Source organism: Oncorhynchus gorbuscha, linkage group LG16 (genome assembly GCF_021184085.1).
Source record: "Oncorhynchus gorbuscha isolate QuinsamMale2020 ecotype Even-year linkage group LG16, OgorEven_v1.0, whole genome shotgun sequence".
NCBI lineage: Eukaryota > Metazoa > Chordata > Actinopteri > Salmoniformes > Salmonidae > Oncorhynchus > Oncorhynchus gorbuscha.
In genome coordinates this window covers 75,243,792-75,267,380 of record NC_060188.1, presented here as the reverse complement: position 1 = coordinate 75,267,380, position 23,589 = coordinate 75,243,792, and the positions used below count along the sequence as shown (strand labels likewise).

Genomic DNA, 23,589 nt, shown 5'->3' with positions numbered 1-23,589 from the left:
GACATTATTAACAAAGCATAATTCTAGGCATATATGTCCTAAGGTTAAGTTACAAGACAAAGCATGAACTAAGAGATGCCTACTAGGCCAGAGGCATAGAAGCCTAGGAAATTAGAAAATATCAAGATGAGAGAACAGACATTCATTCCATTTATACCAGATATGATTTGTTTGTATTCAAAATAAATTGATGTCCAATCCAGAGACCAAACGAAAAGGTAGTAAAACTAATATATCCAATCAGATCAAACCTGTCAAGGAAGCCTCTAGGAAGGGGGTCACATCTATGTGTGATGACCTGTGGGGGTGGGCAGAGTATTACTCTGAACAACTATAAGGAACCACATAGATCATACATCCATATACTGTAGCTAGCTTCAGAGTTCTATTGATATATACTAAACATAGACACTATAGTATTATTCTATCACACATTTAATAGTCAGTCCTCTGGATACTGTAGAGAAAGATGTTGGCCCCTTGATGAAGGAAGGGCTGACTGGTCCTTGGGCATCGTCTTGGGCCATTTGTCATGCTATGATGATAGAGAGCACATAAATTAGGGCAGAGCCTACACTTTCACTTTCATCAGAAGGAATTGCTGAAATAGAAGGGCTATGAGTAAAGGGATGAGGAGGAGGGCGTTATGAGGAGGGGCATTATGAGGAAAGGGGTGAGGGGGGCATTATGAGGAAAGTGATGAGGGGGGGTATTATGAGAAAATGATGAGGAGGAGGGCGTTGTGAGTAAAGGGATGAGGAGGGAGGCGTTCAAGGCTGTATCACAACCGGCCATGATTGGGAGTCAAATAGGAAGGTGCACAATTGGCCCAGCATAATCCGGGTTTGGCCGGGGAAGGCCGCCATTTAAATAACAATTTGTACTTTACTGACTTGCCTAGTTAAATAAAAAAATAAAAAATAAAATAAAGAAAGAGAAGAAGGATGAGGAGGGGGACATTATGAGGAAAGTGATGAGGAGGGGGCATTATGAGGAAAGGGATCAGGAGGGGCATTATGAGTTAAGGGATGAGAAGGGGGCATTATGAGTAAAGGGATGAGGAGGGGGGCATTATGAGTAAAGGGGATGGGGGGCATTATGAGTAAAGGGGATGAGGAGGGGGCATTATGAGTAAAGGGATGAGGAGGGGGCGTTATGAGTAAAGGGATGAGGAGGGGGCATTATGAGTAAAGGGGATGAGGAGGGGGCATTGTGAGGAAAGGGATGAGGAGGGGGCATTATGAGTAAAGGGATGAGGAGGGGGCATTATGAGTAAAGGGATGAGGAGGGGGCATTATGAGTAAAGGGATGAGGAGGGGGCGTTATGAGGAAAGGGATGAGGGGGCATTATGAAGAAAGGGATGAGGAGGGGGCATTATGAAGAATGTGACGAGGAGGGGCATTATGAGGAAAGGGATGAGGAGGGGGCATTATGAAGAATGAGATGAGGAGGGGCATTATGAGGAAAGGGAATAGTTGGTGGGCATTATGAATAAAGGGATGAGGAGGCGTGCGTTTTGAGTAAAGGGATGAGGTGGGGTGCATTATGAGGAATGTGATGAGGAGGGGGCATTATGAGGAAAGTGATGAGGAGGGGGCATTATGAGTAAAGGGATGAGGAGGGGGCGTTGTGAGGAAAGGGATGAGGAGGGGGCGGTGTGAGGAAAGGGATGAGGAGGGGGCGTTGTGAGGAAAGGGATGAGGAGGGGGCGTTGTGAGGAAAGGGATGAGGAGGGGGCATTATGAGTAAAGGGATGAGGAGGGGGCGTTATGAGGAAAGGGATGAGGGGTCATTATGAGGAAAGGGATGAGGAGGGGGCATTATGAAGAATGTGACGAGGAGGGGCATTATGAAGAATGTGATGAGGAGGGGCATTATGAGGAAAGGGATGAGGAGGGGCACTATGAAAATGTGATGAGGAGGGGCATTATGAGGAAAGGGATGAGGAGGGGGCTTTATGAAGAATGAGATGAGGAGGGGTATTATGAGGAAAGGGAATAGTTGGTGGGCATTATGAATAAAGGGATGAGGAGGGGTGCGTTTTGAGTAAAGGGATGAGGAGGGGTGCATTATGAGGAATGTGATGAGGAGGGGGCGTTATAAGGAAAGTGATGAGTATGGGGCATTGTGAGAATTGGACATGAAAATAATGAGTGTTTAATGATGAATGATTCCTATCAATAAAGGAAAATCCTGATATATATACAATATCCCTGTCTAGACGTATGAATTCATGCATAGCTATAAATAAAACACCAATTTTCATCAGTTATGAATGATAACATCATTACACTATTCTCTCCATACTCATCATTACACTCCCCACTGGGCACACACTGGTTGAATCAACTTCGTTTCCACGTCATTTCAATGAACCAACGTGGAATAGACATTGAATTGAATGAGGAGGGGGCATCCATTTTCAGAAATTTGGGTACAACATGCAAAACGCATTGGCACATCTGAGCTATCTTTGTTGCAGGTGCATGGTAAAATTAAATAAAAGAGAAATGTTGGTAAAAAACACACACTGTCGAATCATGGCATGGCGTTCTTCAATGACAGACATGTCCACTATATATACAAACGTAAATGGACACCCGTTCAAATGAGTGGATTCGGCTATATTAGTCACATCCATTGGAAGCAACGTCCAGCACAAGAACTGTTCGTCGGGAGCTTCATGAAATGGGTTTCCATGACTGAGCAGCCACACGCAAGCCTCACCATGTGCAATGCCAAGCGTCGGCTGGAGTAGTGTAAAGCTCGCCGCCGTTGGACTCTGGCACAGTGGAAACGTGTTCTTTGTTGTGATGCTTCATGCTTCTCCATCTGGCAGTCTGACAGACGAATATGGGTTTGGCGGATGCCAGGATAACGCTACCTGCCCGTATGCATACTGCCAACTGTAAAGTTTGGTGAAGGAAGAATAATAGTCTGGGGCTGTTTTTCATCGTTCGGGCTTGGCCTCTTAGTTCTAGTGAATCTTAACGCTAAAGCATACAATGGCATTCTAGACAATTTTGTGCTTCCAACTTTGTGGCAACATATTGGGGAAGGCCCTTTCCTGTTTCAGCATGACAATGCCCCCATGCACAAAGCTAGGTTTATACAGAAATTGTTTGTTGAGATTGGTGTGGAAGAACTTGACTGGCCTGCACAGAGCCCTAGACATAACCCCATTAAACACCTTTGGGATGAATTGGAACACCGAATGCAAGCTAGACCTAACGTGGTCCTTCTGTAGCTCAGTTGGTAGAGCATGGCGCTTGTAACGCCAGGGTAGTGGGTTCGATCCCCGGGACCACCCATACGTAGAATGTATGCACACATGACTGTAAGTCGCTTTGGATAAAAGCGTCTGCTAAATGGCATATATTATTATTACTAATCGTCAAACAACAGTGCCCAACTTCACTAATGCTCTTGTGGCTGAATGGAAGAAAGTCCTCGCAGCAATGTTCCAACATCTAGTGGAAAGCCAGAAGAGTGGAGGCTGTTATAGCAGCAAATGGGGCTGACAATTAATGGCCATGCTTTTGGAATAAGATGTACAGGTGTCCACATACTTTTGGTCATGCAGTGCATTTGTTTAAAATCTATCACTTGATGCTATTTATCTGCCTCACTCTCAGAGAAATAAGTAGTACTCCTAGGTTTTACAAAGTCAATTGTAACAAATAACTACATTTTCAATAAAGAACTATACAAACTTATCATTTGTGAAATCAATATTTCAAATATGTTTTAAAATTATAATTAAATACAGGAATATGAGATCTGTATGTAAAACAGTTCCATTTGATATTTGTGTCATTTAGCAGATGCTCTTATCCAGGGCAACTTACAGTAAGTGCATTCATCTTAAGATAGCTAGGTGAGACAACCACATATTACAGTCAAATATACAGGATTCAAACATTCCATTCCAGCGAAACAAATGTAAATACAGTATAGGGTTTTGCAAAAAAAATCATAAAAAATGTTCATAAACATCTCAAATCTATGAATAAAAACTCTAAGAACAGTAATATTTTACACACACATGAAGGTACCCATAAGCAATCATTTCTGATGAAAAAACAAGTGAAAAGTAGGTGGCTATATTATTTTTGGAAATAAACTCTTAATTTATGTATACAACAGTATTTGATAACAGGCTGTGTCGGTTCTTATCCAGTTTACCCAGCTTGAGATAAGTTACACTCATTAATAAACTGTGTGTGTGATTGTGTGATAATGATGTGTGTGTGTGTGTATTAGGGTAATGATCCTGCCAATCCCACATTAGCAAATTCACAATTCGCAAACCCAACCTCTGTGTGTCATACGAGCAGCCACAGGGTGACAGGAATTTAAAGAGTGAAGGAATTGGATAAATAGGAGGAAGATTCTGAGCTATGTGGGAAGGCAGTCATGCTAACAGACCTAGGTTATGTAAGGAAAATACAGAACTTTATATTTCCCCTTCAGCTCCTTGGTCACGGAGCATTTGACAGCTCTGGAGATAATGCACGCGTCACGCCCTGACCATAGAGAGCTGTTTATTCTCTGTTGGTTGGGGCGTGATAGTGACTAGGGTGGGTCATCTAGGTGATTAATGGTTTATGTTGGCCCGGTATGGTTCCCAATCAGAGATAGCTGTTTATCGTTGTCTCTGATTGGGGATCATATTTAGGTAGCCATTTTCCCCATTGCGATTTGTGGGATCTTGTCTATGTATAGTTGCCTAGTAGCACTGTTAGCTTAACGTTTCGTTTGTGCTTTATTGTTTTGTTTGGTGAGTTTCAATTGATTAAAATATGTGGAACTCTACGCACGCTGCGCCTTGGTCCAATCATTTCAACGAACGTGACAGCAAGGAAACCTCTCCAGTAAAAGCACAGCTAAAGCCTCCTTTTCCTGCTGGTGGTATGCTTCCTCCTCCATACCTTCTCTTGTCACTATTCCACTGAATAATCTCTCTCTCTCTAAAAAAACAACAGTAAACATTACACTCCCAAAGTTCTAAAGGAATAGACATTTCAAATGTCATCTCTCTCTCGCTCTCTCTCTCTCATTCCTTTCCATTTTTTATTAGTCCTCTGACCTTCGCTCCATCATTCCCTGTCTTCCTCTCCATCTCTCCCTCCCTCTCTCCTGCCAGGTCATACTGACCTTGATGAGGTCTGAAAGGGAAAGAGGGGGCAGAGAAAATGGAGAGAGAGCATGGATGACAGGAAAGAGAGAGAGAGCATGGATGACGGGAATGAGAGAGAGCATGGATGACGGGAAAGAGAGAGAGCATGGATGACGGGAAAGAAAGAGCATGGATGACGGGAAAGAGAGAGAGCATGGATGACGGGAAAGAAAGAGAGCATGGATGACGGGAAAGAGAGAGAGCATGGATGACGGGAAAGAGAGAGAGCATGGATGACGGGAAAGAGAGAGAGCATGGATGACAGGAAAGAGAGAGAGCATGGATGACGGGAAAGAGAGAGAGCATGGATGACGGGAAAGAGAGAGAGCATGGATGACGGGAAAGAGAGAGAGCATGGATGACGGGAAAGAGAGAGAGCATGGATGACGGGAAAGAGAGAGAGCATGGATGACGGGAAAGAGAGAGAGTATGGATGACGGGAAAGAAAGAGAGTATGGATGACGGGAAAGAAAGAGAGCATGGATGACGGGAAAGAAAGAGAGCATGGATGACAGGAAAGAAGAGAGAGCATGGATGATAAAGAAGCCACAGGAACTAAACAGAAGAGAGAGAGCATGGATGACGGGAAAGAGAGAGAGCATGGATGACGGGAAAGAGAGAGAGTATGGATGACGAGAAAGAGAGAGAGCATGGATGACGGGAAAGAGAGAGAAAAATGAAAGGACTGGGTGGTAAAGGGAAGTGAAAAGGAGGTGTGGACAAGCTGCCATGATACATGTATAAGTATTATCGTATCAACTGTAATTTCTGTCTTCAATATGTGTATAGCCCAAAGACTATTTATAGCCACAGATGGCTATTTATACAGTCCATTAATGGATGGTTGTGAAGGAGGTAGACATTTTCACTATTCAGTTAAATACCCATTGAAATGTGAAGGATTAGACCATGAAATTCAAGAGACTGTGTAAAGACGTGTGTGTCTGTGCGCATGTGTGTGTTTATGTGTGTGAGTGCTAATGATGAATATTCATGGGAACCTGAGGCTGTCCGTAGCCACTGGAAGAGGAAATCAGGGAGACAGGAAAACAGGGAAAGGAGAGAGAGTGAAAGGGGACACAGAGGCAAGAGGCAGAAGAAGAGAATAGTAATATTGGCTAAGGTTGTATCATGATACTATGTGCTATGCTATTTGAAATGTTGACGCCAAACTACTCCCCATCCATTCTCCTTTAGAAAAAGGAGAAATCTTTTCATTAGCTTCTCACTTAATTATTCCTAGCATGGAATAAATTAGTTTCAAATGAAAGATGATACTTTCATTGCCATAAAAATAACAACCTATTTAACCGAATACATTTTTCAGACTTTTAATTAAAAAGGCTGTTATTTCAACTCAGGGGTTGATATGGTGTGTCATCACCATAATCTCTCCCTACTTGGTCACTGACTGAATCAGGTCACTGACTGAATCCTCCTCGGGTGATTTTCACATACAGATGCTAGAAGGTCATCATCCCAAATCAATTTGTTTCTCAGGCACTTCTCTCCTCTCCTCCATAAGGAGCCAGACATATGGGTTATCCATTCTTCAATATCTACCTCCAGAAAACGGCAGCGAGAGCGCCGCTTCCACTCACTAGAGCATAGGAAACTCAATAGAATATCCGTTATGGACCGTTCACCTAAAAAAACTGAACGGTCCCAGATGAAACTAACATATAAGGTATAAAGTACATTATTAATGTAATATCTATGAAGAACATCTGTATCTGACTTGTGAATATTGATGGGAATATTAAGGTAGCATTATAATACGGTAATAATTATAGGCAATTGGATGAGGAACTAAAAATGGACTGTAAAGGCAGATATATTCATCATCATATGGAGGTTACAGAATGAACCCACACTCACATACAGTACTGTAGTATAGTACATACATGGAATGAGAAAAAAGACATGCCATGGCAGAATCATGAGAGATGATGCTACCAGCCCTCCCAGTCCAGACTCCTCTCCCTCCTCTCCCAAGCCATTTAGCTCACTAGATGGCACTGGATCAAATGGGATTAACTTTGACCTCAAATCTTCATTAAACTGCAAAAGCAATTATTAACATCAAATTTCCTCTTCGAATTAGTGGCATGTCTCTCCCGTGGCAAACTGTATGTGTCTGCATGTGTGTGAATGTGGGTATGAATATACTAATGCATGCTTTCCTTTGTGTGCTGACTGTGCCTTGTTATGAAAGGAACATATAGAGGGATGTTGTATGGATGAGTGTATATCAGGTGAACACAGTGAGCGTTATTGTTTATGTGGATTGGCACATAAACAGGTGTGTGTGTGTGTTATGCCTGTGCACACACTGGGCTGACATTATGAGAGCCAACGGCTCCTGTGTCTGATTTCTGATGTGTTCTGATGTTCACAATGAGCCTCCGGTGAGAGGCTGGATGAATCATCAGGAGTAGAACAGAGAGGCAGACAAAGAATAAATGAATAAAAGAGGTAGAGGATAGACGAGAGAAAGGACCTTGGTGTGTGTAACTATGGGAAACGATTGACCATTGGCAGCCACTGCAGGTGATTGCATAGATTGCTATCAGCATACATGTGGTGCTTATTGCCTAAATGCTCAGAACCCTGTAGATATATACCAAGTGTGCAGTGATTTGTGGTGTGTGTTGTACATGTATGCATGTGTGTGTGTGTGGTCCATCATCCACATGCCTTTTATGTTAAACTCTTGTGTATTTTGTAGAGCTTTGATCTCAATACTGTCCCTTCTAGCTTAAAATTACTTTGTGAGGAACATACTCTTCTGTGTATGTGCATACGTGTGTAAGAGAAAGCGGGAGAGAGAGGAGGGGAGAGGGGGAAGAGAGGAGGGGGGGAGAGAGGAGCGGAGAGAGAGGAGGGGAGGGAGAGAGGAGGGGAAAGAGAGGGGGAGAGAGAGGAGGGGAGACAGGAGGGAGAGAGAAGGGGGAGAGGGGAAAGAGGGAGGGAAAAAGAGGGGGAAGAGAGAGAGAGTGTGCGTTATATTTTTAGCTCCACAGCCCCACATCCGTGAGTGTGTTTAATCGAGTGTATGCGCGCGTGTGTGTTTGGATTACTGTCTCCAGTATCTTGCTCGGGGGGAAGGTAATATGCTTGTCCGAACAAGCTTCTTTGTCACTCTCTCGCTTTGTAGAGATGGTTTGAAACTGTGCAACAGAGTGAGTAAGAGACGAGAGGGGGAGGGAGAAAAAGAGAGAGGCTGAGGGAGAGAGAGGATGGTGAGCTAATGAATAAGCAATCTTGCATTTTCTACTTTGAGCGCTTGCATCTCGCTAAGACACGCATGCCTGCCTCCTCTCCCGCTCATGTCTTTGTCTCTCTGATCTTTCATTCTTTGTTGCATTTCTCTGCTTTCCTCCATTTCAGTTTACCTCTCCTCTTCCCGCTCTACCTCTCTCACCGTGACTCCCAGTGTCCTTCCCTCTAGGTCTTCTGTGGATCTTGTGGAACCTCACTTTCCCGCTCTTTCTTTCTCTCTGTGTCTCTCTCTCCCCCTAAATTCCCTTTTTGTCTTAGTTTGTGACCCACTGAACCTCCTTTCTCTTTATCCCATGCATGCATAGAAACACATGCACATGCAAACACACACACATACACATGCACACACACCATACGGACATACTAACACAGACACGGTTAGACACACAACACACACCGAGAGGGACTTGACCATGGGGAACTCAGTCAAATCTCACTTCTCCAAGAAGGTAAGGTTTTGTGTACTGTGTTCTGGCTGTGGACCACCTGAACCCCTGACTGTCTGTGGTGCATGTCTGTCTCACTGTCCTTAACTTGACTGGAGGCTATTGGACCACACTGGACATGGATTTTCTTTGCATCGACTGTGGGGCATCTCTGTCAGTCTTCTGGTCTGAGGAGCTGTGCTCTCGCTGTTACAGACTAGTTGTGAATATTAGAGGAGACAGGACAACCTAGTGTCTCATGCTATGGTCTCATCAACCCCACTGAACCTCAAGGACTAAAATAGTCAGCTGACCAGCGTAGAATACTGACTGTGAAGCCTGAAATATTTTGTGGACAGGAAGACGACAGTATAGTTGTACATGGACTATATGAACTCTACCACGCATTAAGACTACATTGTGACTGTTTTTACATATTTATTTGTCATAGATGTGAATGTAACAGTTGTACTGGAGTGACTGTGTGGGAGTCCTTAGTGTAGTAGACAGTGTCTTGTGTTGTTCTTGAATCCGATAGCTGGGATCAGTGGTGTCACTGAGCAGGCTCCTGCTGGCTCAGTGGGTAGAGCATGGCGCTTGTAACGCCAGGGTAGTGGGTTCGATCCCCGGACCACCCATACGTAGAATGTATGCACACATGACTGTAAGGCTCCTGTAAATGGCATATATTATTATATTATTATATTATGATCAACCACATGTTCCAAGCATACAACACTTCACATTTTCAGAGGGGATTATGTGGCGCAGACATACCAACAGGTGGCGCTATAGTCTTGAACCATGCCTGCAGGAGCATGATGGATTTTAGCCTGATCTTAACAGACAGGAGTATAGTACCAGTTAATGTTCATTGTACTATAAATGGACTATAGAATGGATATATTGGACTTATCATGAAGGGATTTTTACATTATCTGCCAGTAGTATATGATTAGTCCATGTACAACAATAATTCAGTGATTTAACAGAAGGATCAACAATGACAGCCATAGATCTTTAGCCATCTAGTAACTGCACAGTAAAGACAGGATTTCATGTTCAGTGGGAGCATTGCTTCACCACGCATCAGTGAGAGATTCATCCCCTTCAGCAGCTGTACATCCTTGAGCGTGTACAGTACAATATGACAAGCAAATCAAATCAAATCAAATTTATTTATATAGCCCTTCGTACATCAGCTGATATCTCAAAGTGCTGTACAGAAACCCAGCCTAAAACCCCAAACAGCAAACAATGCAGGTGTAAAAGCACGGTGGCTAGGAAAAACTCCCTAGAAAGGCCAAAACCTAGGAAGAAACCTAGAGAGGAACCGGGCTATGTGGGGTGGCCAGTCCTCTTCTGGCTGTGCCGGGTAGAGATTATAACAGAACATGACCAAGATGTTCAAATGTTCATAAATGACCAGCATGGTCAAATAATAATAAGGCAGAACAGTTGAAACTGGAGCAGCAGCACAGTCAGATGGACTGGGGACAGCAAGGAGCCATCATGTCAGGTAGTCCTGGGGCACGGTCCTAGGGCTCAGGTCCTCCGAGAGAGAGAAAGAAAGAGAGAATTAGAGAGAGCATATGTGGGGGTGGCCAGTCCTCTTCTGGCTGTGCCAGGTGGAGATTATAACAGAACGTGGCCAAGATGTTCAAATGTTCATAAATGACCAGCATGGTTGAATAATAGTAAGGCAGAACAGTTGAAACTGGAGCAGGAGCATGGCCAGGTGGACTGGGGACAGCAAGGAGTCCTCATGTCAGGTAGTCCTGGGACATGGTCCTAGGGCCCAGGCCAGTTGAAACTGGAGCAGCAGCATGGCCAGGTGGACTGGGGACAGCAAGGAGTCATCATGTCAGGTATTCCTGGGGCATGGTTCTAGGGCTCAGGTCCTCCGAGAGAGAGAAAGAAAGAGAGAAGCAACTGTTGAAGCCATCTTGTAGCCAGGGAAGTTACTGCTTCTCACATTAGAATATTGTTTTAGCTGTCATTTCAATGTAATACATTTTTTAAAAACATTAGTAGAGGTTGGTGACACAATGGACCATCAGATAATCAGCACTGCTTCGTGTATCACTTGCTGATGTGCCCTGTGTAGCAGGGCAGGAGCTGGCGCTGGAAATGCCACTGTAACAAATGGAGTGTGAAGGTCATGTACATTGGAGGGCAAATGCAGTGTGTGTGTGTGTGTGTGGGGGGGGGGGGGTCTGAAAAATGAGCAGGGATAGAGGGGGAGAATCTCATTCATACTCCTTGTGCCCTCTCTCCTTATTCTCAAAACCCAACTCAGAGATACAAAATGGTATATCATACACTGCATTTGAGGAACAATGGGAAAATAATTCTGCTTTGAAAGTTGATAAACTTGTAAACTCACTTTTGAGAAAATGGCATTTTAGTGTTTCGGTGAGAGCTCTTCTTCGTCTACACCCATTCAGCATCGTTCACACCCTCTTAAACTTTATGCCCACCTATCTTGTTTGCATTCAGAGCGCTCGCTTGATGCTCTGGCCGATGATTTGTTTACCTCTGGATAACATGAAAACAGCCTAACCAGCTCTGCTTACAACAATTTCATTGTTTTTTTGCCGATGTTTACTGACACTGGCCATAGTCAACGGGTATTGTACACTTTAGCTTAAGACATGTAGCTAGCTACCTAAGTAAACAAGGAACCTAGTTAGGTAAACAACGTGTACGATCACACACATCACGTTAGCTTATGAACCAGCCACCTAACGTTAGCTAACGCTAGCTAACAGTACACTTTAGCTTGAAATGAAACCACTTGGTCAAAAATTTGAAACGTGTAATATCTGAAAATGTAGCTAGCTAATCTTACCCGTATACATCATCATGCATGATGGACGCGTCTCCCTGTCACCGATCCATGCTACAAATGTCCTTAGTTTGAAGACGTAATCTGAAAACATGTGTTTTCCCATCTCTTTAGCTATCGTACTCTATTTCCACTGATTTCAAAACTCGATCCTCCAGTGGAGAGCAACATTTATGCAGCTACATACAAAAAAAGCCGCGTACATCAGGATTACCAACACAGATTGACCAGCTGAAATAGACAAAAGCGTTCATTGAACCAATTTTTAACTAGGCAAGTCGGTTAAGAACAAATTCATATGCCTAGTTTCCTGAATCAGTTCACATTAGAGGCATGTCATATAGGGATACAGTAATTTACCAGTCAAAAGTTTGAACACACCTACTCATTCAAGGGTTTTTCTTTATTTGTACTATTTTCTACATTGTAAAATAATTGTCAGACATCAAAACTATGAAATAATACATATGGAATCATGTAGTAACCAAAAAAAATTGTTAAACACATTATTCAAAGTTCCAACTCCAACCCTTTGCCTTGATGACAGTTTTGCACACTCTTGGCATGCATCTCTTTTAACATTTGTCCTCAAAGATCAACTGACAGCATTTGAGCAACATTACATCTTATTAAAATCTGTTCATATACACCCCCAGGAAGAATATGACACGTTGTTTATTTTGTTATATTTTCTGACAGGCGAGCACTTAGATATGGCCATTTTCACGTTTTCATAAATTCTTAGAATGTTTGGGAATTACGTAAAATACAGCTTTTGTGAAAATTGTATAGCATTAGAGTGGGAAAGCGGCCGTAAGTTTGGACAATTAAGACACTGCAGTCAATAAAACCTAATAAAATCTTCTGTCTTGTCCAGGACCGGAGTCTATGCAGACCGGTGAGCCATAGCTAATCAGGGCTACAGTAGGCAAATAAGCCATTTGTCACACAGGCCTGCCATCATTCACTTTTAACTGGACAGTGTGTTTACAGGAAGTTGCAACAGCATGACTTTAGACCATTAGAACACATTCGCCAAATGCCACAAAATACACCTGAATGGATTTCTGCATATATCTAAATACCACGGGAGTTGTCTTAAATTTGGGAACTTTACAGTTCTTTTGATCAAACAACATGAAAAGGTAGGCTCTCTCTCCCTCAGTTATGCACCAACAAGATTAACAACTAATGCTAGCCAGAGCAAGATGAGAGAAAATCTAACTAAGGAACATTTTATAAACCCTATCAAACCTTTACAGCTAGTTGGCCTTCAAAATTGCACTGATAAACGATGGGGAATTGTAGCCTTCTGCAGCTTTTCTGCCAATGCATGCTTGTCCCAACCAAGCACCCAAGCTTACTGGCTAAAGATGGTTAGCTTGCTAGCTAGCTACTTACAGACACAAATGAGAGAACACCTCACTGACCATTTTACTCACCCTAGCAGAGTTGGTTGGGCTCTTTATATGTTATCTATAGCGTTTACTATTACTTTTTTTGCCTACGTTTACTGACACCGATCATATTCAACACGCGCGTACGTAAATTGATCAGTTATTCTGGGCTCTGGCACACAGATGAGAGTGCTCTGAAATTGGAGTAGATAGCCAGAAAGAATTTGCGAACGCAAGAGATATGCTAACGGAATAACATTTGTTCAAATTCTTGCTAGCTAACCAAATTACATTCCCAGCCTTCGTTACATTTGTTAGTTTTTACCAAAATATTGAGACATTGAAACTGAAACAGTGCATCCCGAATGGAGGCAGCAGACAATGTACCAACCTGATAGAAATATTGTTCAGACTACTAACAAATGTATTGGTGAATTATATGAATCATACATTAAACTGCATCCATCTATTCTGCCAACAATGCTGTCAGTTCCACTTTAAGTTAACTGCTCAGTGTTCCATGTATAGTGACACTTTCTGTCATAAGCCAGTCAGCATTCTAGTCTCTTACCACAGCTCCTCTCTGTCCACTGATGCCACTTTTCTCTTTGTCTGTCATTACACTGCCGAAAGGTTGGCCCTTATTTTCTTTACTTTTAAAGGTTTCTTATGGTTGCCGATGTTCCTTTTGTTACATCTGTCGTCGGAATGAGACCAAAGCACAGAGTGGAAAGTGTACATCTTTCTTTAATTTTATGCATATGTCAAAAGCAGAATGGCTTGCAGATATGTGTTTGGGTCTCCCTGTGTGCCCTCTCTTGGATTGTGCTGATTGTCTTAGTTAGCTGTTGTGTCTCTTTGATTATCTAACCCTAGCAGTGTGCTGAGTCAAATCAGTGTCCTCAGCAGTACGGAGACATCTTTGGGATGGATGGGTGGCATTAATTGCCCCGTTCACTGAACCCAATCCCTGACTGTGTTCCTTCCACATGACTGACTGACTAGCCCCATTACTATCCTGACCTCTGACCTCACTCACAGGGACTAACAGACATGTTCTCAGCCTCTCCACCACCACCTCCACTTCCATACACCCACCCTCATACCAGCTAGCCCCTTGTTGTTGACTGACTCCATGTTGTCCATCCACAAGCTGAGTCACAGTCTATGTCCCTGTCTCTGCCCCTGCGCCTCTATCTCCTGGCCCCACACCCTGGATATCTGTGAGCCCAGGACCAGAAGAAGAACTACAGAGCAGTGCAGTCCTGTGAGGAGGGGACTGGGGGGGCCTATCTTGAGCCACTAGTTGCTATGGCTCAGAATGGAGGCAACATGCACAACGTACTGGGGCCTGCCTGCATCTTTCTACGCAAGGGCTTCGCTGAGAGCCGGCAGGCTGTACGTAAGTCCAGACACAAACAGACACATGCCCATAATGCATGCAGAGACACATTTACAGTTGTAGCTACATGTAAGAAAACAAACATTTTCATACAAACTTACACATAATCATACAGACATTTTGTCTTTGTCTGCTTCTTTTTCACCCACGTTGACCAATACACTCCTTATGGACTCAAAGAAGAAGGTAATGGACTCAAAATATCCACAGTAACCTACATATAGAATGCTTGTCAGTTGGTGTGAAAATGAGCGTGTGCGACTGTGTGTGAGTGTTAGCACTCACTGCCATTTGTGCCACTCTGATAGAATGTAAGTCGTTGTGTTCCATGTAGTATTGCCTTGACGGAATGTTTACTAAAGTCTGTGGAGCAGCAACAAGGTCGTCTGTCTTCGTCTGTATCAGTCTCACTGTGATCAGTAGACTCAGTAGCAAGGCATTGTCATTAAGGGAAGATGTGCACTGACCTCTCCTTGGTAGACTGGCTCCGTTCATAGCCTGTCATGATGATATGTTCTGTTCTGTGATGCTATTAGGGGATGCAGGGGTGGGGTCGAGCTAATTCAAAGGCTAGACGTTAATCTTAAGAGAGAACAAATGGAACTCCTTCATCCTATGTTCCCCCAGGACTCACCACCAACCCTCAAAGTTGGCATGCACCTCTCAGCTAAGTAGATGGACTACTCAAGCATCAAACAAATGCTCTAAACTAAGTTGCATTTGGGTTCATCATTACATGATTTAACACAAAAAAAACTGTGATTGCACATGTAACAAAAGTACTCTACGATGTATAACGATTGTTAAGTTGATGATATCTCACACAAGAGTTTTGTACTGTTATGAGCCATCAATTGTGGAATGCCACTTGCTGGATCCTAACCCTGACTTGTGATTCTTTACAGGATAGAGAGCTGAGGCCGGAGGAGATGGATGGTAAGTTTCATTATACAGGAGCAAACAGTATGAATTACAATGAGCTTTCATATTGCATATTGGACTGTAGCATTCCCAGGGGAGAACAACTGCCCCCTCTCATTGAAGCAACCAAAGTCCAAGGCTGACCACGGTACTGTAGGCAAGATTAGATCCCTCATTATAGTGAATGGAAAAATGTCAATCTTCGTGGTCAAGCTTTGTGTAATACACCAGATGTAGGTCCTTGAATCAATTATTTTAAAATCGCACACAGAAGTGATAAGGATAATTTAGTTGCTAATGGCAGCCTGCAGTAACCTAGTTGGCCCTCTACTGCGTTACTCAATGAGAGGGAGCAGCACTGAGCTAACCTGCAACGTCACTTCCTAGTGTAGCTCAAACTGCTCATTTTGTGTCTCCATGAGACGCTATCTTAACCGACTTCATTTGGCTTCAATGCGCTATTGAGTCTTCACATAGAAATGAATGGTGTCATGTGATCAATGGCTTTGAACATTCATATATACAGTCATTGAGCAGTCCTTACTGGTTTAGATCCATACAAACAAAGGATCTGCCTGACCTTGGTAAAATCTCATTCTCGTGTTGAGTACCTTTGGAATATTTTCAGCCTGCGGACTGTTTCAAGCTTACCTCTCACTCTCCCTGTCATGTGTATTATAACTCCACACTCATTGTAGTGTAGTAAAACAATAAGCCAACTGATGGTTTTCATAATGTGATTAAAAAGCACAATTGATATTTCTCCATCTATGCTTTCCTTTCTCAGAGTTGCGCGAGGCTTTTAAAGAGTTTGACAAAGACAAAGATGGCTTCATTGGCTGTAAAGACCTAGGCAACTGCATGAGAACCATGGGCTACATGCCTACTGAGATGGAGCTGATAGAACTGAGCCAGCAGATCAACATGAACTGTGAGTAATATGGGAGGTCCTGCGTTCCTTTTTTCTATGCTCTTGCATTTTCCTCTATCCTCTTCTCTTTTGTTACACTATCATATTATGTCCTTTCTTCCTTCTTTCTCTCTATCTCTAATTCATGCTCTATGTACCCCTGTCCCCCCCGTTCCCCTTCCACTAACACACACTAAAAGACACTTGCACACACCATTACACACAGAGGCTCTGAACATTCAAGGTCCAATACCTCTGATGTTGATCCCTTTAACAATTAACCTTGAAAAGAAGATAACATTCGCTTCTATCAATACTATATGGGCTTGGAGAAAATTGATGACTGAATATGATGTAGACATGACAGTAGCTTAAATTTTGCCAGTCTTTTCTCTCTCTCTCTCTCTCTCTCTCTCTCTCTCTCTCTCTCTCTCTCTCTCTCTCTCTCTCTTTTCTTTTAAAGCTGCATATTTCTGACATTGTACAAATGTCCCTGTAGATGTATTCGTGTGACATGTTTTGTGAATTTATATCTGACATCCTTCAACCTACGTTTACTCTTCATCACACAGTGGGAGGACATGTGGACTTTGAGGACTTTGTGGAGTTGATGGGGCCCAAACTTCTGGCTGAAACAGCAGATATGATCGGGGTCAAGGAGCTAAGGGATGCTTTCAAAGAGGTGAGGATAAGAGATTGAGAGAGAGAAGGGTGGTATGGAATGGAAAAATAAGACAGCGAGAGATAGGAATAGAGTGAAGATAACTTTTTATTTATTTTTTATTTTTTACATATAAATGATATAATAGAGAAAGACAGAACAAAATCCAAAGGGGATGAAAGAAAGCTAGAAAGATTTAAGCTAATATAAATTTGATTAAGTGAGGAGAAGCATTCATGTGTATGGGGAACTCATTAGTAATATAGGAAAGACGACGGTATTGGTGAAAGAGCAGAATACAATACTGCATGATTAGCTAGATAATTATTCATTATTATATTCTCTCCTTCTCTCTCAGTTTGACACAAATGGTGATGGCCAGATCAGCACATCTGAACTCAGAGAAGCAATGAAGAAACTTTTAGGTCAACAGGTAAGAAAAGTGGTCCTTCTGTTTGAGTTTTTCCGTCTTTCACTCAACCTGTCCACGCATCTGTCTGATCATGTCTCACTGTAGCCTACATTTGAGCAGTGCTTTTTCTCGGTTCTTTCCCTATTCTACTAGGTTGGTCATAGAGACCTAGAGGACATCCTACGGGACATTGACCTGAATGGAGACGGCCATGTCGACTTTGAAGGTGAGCTACAGTATCTCAGTGGGTTCTAAGACACCTCCCTGTAGGATGTTGTTTGACAGGTATTACAGTGCATTCGGAAAGTATTCAGACCCCTTGACTTTTTCCAAATATTTGTTACGTTACAGCCTTATTATGTTACAGACTTTGTTACGTTACAGCCTAAAATGGATTAAATAGTTTTTTCCCCCTCATCAATCTACAAACAATACCCCATAATGACAAAGCAAAAACAGGTTTTTATACATTTTTGCAAATTTATAAAAAATACAAAGCTGTTGTGTCTTTGGCTATGCCGGATTAAGTGATATGACATGCTATTCTTTAAAATCATTTATCTGTAATTAATATTACCTGATTAAGCTAATCAGGTGAATGTAATTAACTAGAAATAATGTTTATAGAGCCGTTATCTTCTGAATAAACCCTTAAAGACCTAGTAATCTTTTGCATCAATAGCAGTCAATATTTAATCGTCACTTTATTCAGTCTCATCTGAAAGTTGTAAATTCTTGGTTATCTTCACGAACCGTGGCTAACAAGTTGAATCAGCAATACAACATTTGGTTTAATTATTTATTTACTAAATACCTAAATAATCACACAGAATGGATCATACATTGATTACAAATTATGTCATAAAGAAAACGTCCCTATTGGACGGAACAGATACGACAGCTGGTTACACAAAGAGAGGGGGTTGGGTTTGAGTGAAAGAGCGGGAAGACTGAATAACAAAGGCAGAAGGTATGCTATCATAAATACAGAATCTTATGCATTCTAAATAACCGCCCATTTGAAAAAGGAGAATGCAATAAATATTTACTCTGAGCTGCGCTTCGGTAGATTGGTCGTCGATGGAAGGCCGGTTTGTCCTTTATGGATCTCTGGTCCACTGAAGAATGTCTAGTGGTGAACTGGAGCGTGGTAGAATGGATACTCTGTCCATCCTCTCCTAGCCCACTTTTAGCGACTGCTGCTAACTCAACGGCTAGGAGGTATCACTTCTGGAGTGAATAAGAGTTCAAAGTTCATACCAAGTTGCCATACTTTTAAGTTCATGCTATATTCTGGCTGGTATAGTCGAAATTCATCCTTCCGGGGTGTAGGTCGTCACCTTCACAATGAAACTCGATGCTAATTTTGTTAGGTTCTCTAAGATTGGCTTAGTTCTGTAGGTGGTCTTTGTCCTTTCAACATGGGGACCTCAAGTCCACACGTGCTTGGAACAGCTTATTACCAGAGCCCTTTTAACGTAGGACTGTCGCCCTAACGTCCTCGGAACAGAAAGTTACATTTTCGTCAAGGGCTTTATATAGGAGGGGAGAGAAGGGCGTGTTTCATAGTTTATAACCAATGTCTGTTCACATGGCAGGGCCACTGAGTTGAGCATAGTTTACTCTATGACAAACCACTCTCTCATTAAGAAGCTAGATTACATTTAATCTTTTCACAACTAGTTTCATATTTAAACATTGAAATTGCACAACAATTCCATGTGAATCTGATAACTAAAATGTGTAGACTTTCCAAGATACAGTTTATGTCGTCCTATCATCTGTAATAATGTCTCAGACGCCAACTGATCTGGCATCATATTCATTTAGTACCAACACATATTTTCAGCTGGTTAGATTACCGAAATATGGTTTCTTTCCCCCCACATTTTGATGTTCCCAGACTCTATGTTTAACAAAGGCTTTTCAAGAGTCCTTCTGTAGAGTCAAGAGAGAGGAAAGGGAGAAAGGTATTTATGATGGGGTCATAAACCTCATCCACAGGCCATCCTCATGACAGCTCTGTCAGTTTGGATGGGGAGTGTCGTTGTCGTTGCACAGCTATTTTCAGGTCTCCAGAGATGTTCAATCGGGTTCAAGTCCGGGCTCTGACTAGGCCACTCAAGGCCTTTCAGAGACTTGTCTTGAAGCCACTCCTTTGTTGTCTTGGCTGTGTGCTTTGTGTTGTTGTCCTGTTGGAAGGTGAACCTTCACACCAGTCTGAGGTCCTGAGCACTCTGGAGCAGGTTTTCCTCAAGGATCTCTCTGTACTTTGCTCCGTTCATCTTTCCCTCAATCTTGTCTAGTCTTACAGTCCCTGCTGCTGAATAATATCACCACAGCATGATGCTGCCACCACCAGGCCTCAGCGGGGGGATGGTGCCAGGTTTCAGCGTAGGGATGGTGCCAGGGTTCCTCCAGACGTGATGCTTGGCATTCAGGCCAAAGAGTTCAATCTTGGTTTCATCAGACCAGATAATCTTGTTTCTCATGGTCTGAGATTCTTTAGGTACATTTTGGCAAACTCCAAGCGGGCTGTCATGTGCCTTTTACTGCGGAGTGGCTTCCGTCTGGCCACTCTACCATAAAATCCTGATTGGTGGACTGCTGCAGAGATGGTTGTCCCATCTCCACAGAGGAAATCTGGAGCTCTGTCAGCGTGACCATCGGGTTCTTGGTCACCTCCCTAACCAAGACCCTTTTCTCCCGATTGCTCAGTTTGGCCGGGTGGCCAGCTCTAAGAAGAGTCTTGGTGGTTCCAAACTTCTTCCATTTAAGAATGATGGAGGCCACTTCTTGGGGACCTTCAATGTTTTGGTACATTCCCCAGATCTGTGCTTCGACACAATCCTGTCTCGGAGCTCTACAGACAAGTCCTTCGACCTCATGGCTTAGTTTTTTCTCTTTTCTCTGACATGCACTGTCAACTGTGGGACCTTATATAGACAGGTGTGTGCCTTTCCAAATCATGTCCAATCAATGGAATTTACCACAGGCGGACTCCAATCAAGTTGTAGAAACATCTCAAGGATGATCAATGGAAACAGTATGCAGCTGAGCTCTATTTCGAGTCTCATAGCAAAGGGTCTGAATCATTTAGCAAATAAGGTATTTATGTTTTTCTTTTTTATATACATTTGAAAGCATTTATAAAAATCTATTTTTCGCATTGTCATTATGTGGTATTATGTGTAGATTGATGAGGAAAAATGTCATTTAATTAATTTTGGAATAAGGCTGTAATGTAACAAAATGTGGAAAAAGTCAAAGGGTCTGAACACTTTCCGAATCCACTTTATGTTCATTATTATTTCGTTGTATGATTTTGCAGCGCTTGACAAACCCCTGACATGGTCCACTGTTCATATCAGGGGAGGATGACAGCCCCCTCTCATTGAAGCCATAGAAGTTCAATGGCCACTGCGGTATTGCAGTTAGCAGAAAACAGGATGCCCCACTATACTGTAGTATATGGAAAAATGGCAATCTTCTTGTTCAAACTTTGTGTAAATAACAAACAAAAAAGTCGAAGACGATCATGATACCAATAATTGCTTCTAATACAACAGATGTAGGTCCTTGAACCAATTATTTGAAAATTGCACACAGAAGGAGTTATAAGGATAATTGAGTTGCTAATGGGAGCCTGCAGTACCCAGTCAGCCTTCAAATTGAGTTCCTCAATGAGAGTCAGCAGCACTGATCAAGCCTACAACGTCACTACCTAGAATAGCTCAAACTGCACATGTTATGTCTTCATGATATGCCATCTAAACCTTAATTTGGCTTCAATGCGCTATTGAGTGTTCAAATAGGAATGAATGGTGTCACATGATTGATGGCTTTGTCCATTCATATATACAGTCCAGAGGAGGCTGTTGGAGGACATGCTCATTGTAATGGCAAGAATGGATAAAAGGGAATGGTAGGAAACACATCAAACAAATCTTTTTGCCAGTGCTGGCGTTGCAGACGGATATATCGGGCTGCTAATATATATATTTTTTTATTCCGATTTTTCAGGGGGTGCTGTAGCACCCTCCTATGGCTATGCCAATAATCCCATCACAATAACCCGTCACACACACACATACCCAAGCACATGCATATACACACTCTCTCAGTGCCAATCCCCACCGATACAGTTTGAGGCAGGCTGATATTCTAGCATCATGCTAAGAGCGAGGTGGGAGGATGAAGGGAGTCTGTCAGATTATCTCCACACCAAAGGATTATGTCACCTCACAGATTACCAGGAGAACAAGGGAAGCATACTGCCAGTGGGACAAAAATAGCAATGTGCTGGTATTCTTACTAGAGTCATCCGTATGCTCTGCGTTCTCCAAACGTTAGTTTCGCCCACACGTCTTACGCTCTAAATACATTCATATTTATAATCCACAGTGCTCATTTAGAAATAGAATCGTTGCTATGAAAAATGTATTTATTTTTATTGGCTGATAACAGCACATACAGTTCTTAAAAGCACTGTGACCTTCAGTACCATGCATTCCCTACACGTTAGGACATAATTACAAATCATTTGTAGACTGCAAATTGACCGCAAGAAGCCCAAACATATAACATTTGACTGAAACATCATAATTTCAAACACTGCTTACATTTGTTTATGATCACATATGCAGTATCTCTCTATTATGCGTGGGAATACTATGGAACAGATTTACAAAATTAAAATCTCTTGGAGCTGATCTGCTGGTGTTTTACCGTCTTTTATAGGGGGGGCAAATAAAATCACCCGTGGGCCAAATTCACCAGTTGGGGATCAGCCACTAAACTTTATGTGAATCATGTTCACACTCTTTCCCTGTTGTTGTATTGATGTCTCTCAGTTTTATTAATCTCTCTCTTTTACGAATCTCCCTCAGAGTTTGTGCGCATGATGTCTCGCTGAGTGTAGGTCATGATACCGACTGGTTCCTTTCCTGGTAAGAGAGGATGAGAAGGAGAAGAATAAGTGAAGGAGAGGCAGAGATGGCAGAGCCCTTACCGACAGACCTCTTACCTCAGACTTCTGAACTACAGAAGGAGAAAACGACATATCAACCCCGCTCTGCTACTGCCACATCTGAAGACATGCACAGAAGCTGAAGGAACAACATCAGTGATCATGATGATGCTGTTACTGCTGTCTCTAAGAGCAAAACAGAACAACAGCCAGCCTCCCACAGTTTTACATTGTACATTTCAGATATTAGAGAAAACATATCTAGGTGTTTACAGGGTCTAAAGAGCAATGTGATGTTTGAGCTACTTACACTCATTGCAATGGTTGGTTAATGCTGTAGCAAAGTAAAGGAGACACATTTACATTTTCAACACTTTCTTACTTATGCCAACGTCTCCTATAACTAGTCTAAAGCAGCATATTCCCCTCTGGGGCTTTGGACTCCAAAAATAAACTTTTTAGTGGCAATATTATTATATCAGTGTACCAACTCTCAAAATATGTATTGTTTGTGTGTGCGTTCATGTGTGTTTGTGCACCTCAATTATCCTTTCCTGTAAGATTTCATATGTCTTAAGCTACTGTACAGTTAGCGTCAAACCCATGGCATATGCTGGCTCTATCTTGAATTACATGCCATGTATTACCACGGATGCACTTTTTTAGATTTTATCATTATCAACACATATCGAGTTACATTATACGAGTTTTGAACATAGATGGGTACCTGCTTTGATAAATGGAAGGTCTGTTTCTTGAGAACCGAATACTCTGGGGAATGCGGTAGCAATCATAATTAATTGGTTTCTTCAGGCCAACCCAACACACAGTTTTGCACATTGTTTTGCATGAATACTAAGAATGCATGCTCCACTTATGATTTAACCAGACACACTGTCACTCCCCATACAAATAAACAATGTGCACCACAAACAAACATATACACAGTATATTATTGTGGTGATCAACATAACACTGAAACCTGTGTGAGAATGTGTGTGTGTGTGTGCATTTATGTACTGATGAGAGTGTTTATGTATGAGTGCTTGTGTATTTTGTTGTGCGAGTCTCCCTTAGGCAGTCTTATTTGTGACTTTGCATGTGTCTTCCTTGTGTGATTCTATGCATGCCAAATAGTAAACCAATGTGTAGCATAGTAGATGAGAATAAAGATTTTTGTTG

At 42.3% G+C, this 23,589-nt stretch overlaps 1 protein-coding gene across 9 annotated transcripts in view; it reads left to right on the top strand.

Moving 5' to 3' along the window:
* LOC124000581 (calcium-binding protein 1) overlaps nucleotides 1–23,589 on the top strand; it is a 27,765-nt gene extending 4,176 nt beyond the window's left edge. The window contains exons 1-9 of one of the 9 annotated variants that reach the window (XM_046307072.1): nucleotides 8,382–8,422; nucleotides 14,366–14,534; nucleotides 14,715–14,720; nucleotides 15,440–15,470; nucleotides 16,243–16,386; nucleotides 16,938–17,047; nucleotides 17,385–17,459; nucleotides 17,592–17,664; nucleotides 22,328–23,589. In XM_046307072.1, coding sequence (XP_046163028.1) covers nucleotides 14,454–14,534; nucleotides 14,715–14,720; nucleotides 15,440–15,470; nucleotides 16,243–16,386; nucleotides 16,938–17,047; nucleotides 17,385–17,459; nucleotides 17,592–17,664; nucleotides 22,328–22,353 — 546 coding nt within the window. In that variant the 5' untranslated portion in view covers nucleotides 8,382–8,422; nucleotides 14,366–14,453 and the 3' untranslated portion in view covers nucleotides 22,354–23,589. Of the gene's footprint in view, nucleotides 1–8,381; nucleotides 8,423–8,474; nucleotides 8,912–11,162; nucleotides 12,881–14,365; nucleotides 14,535–14,714; nucleotides 14,721–15,439; nucleotides 15,471–16,242; nucleotides 16,387–16,937; nucleotides 17,048–17,384; nucleotides 17,460–17,591; nucleotides 17,665–22,327 lie in introns of those variants that run through there. The other 8 variants (XM_046307070.1, XM_046307069.1, XM_046307067.1 and 5 more) reach the window with 8 other exon arrangements.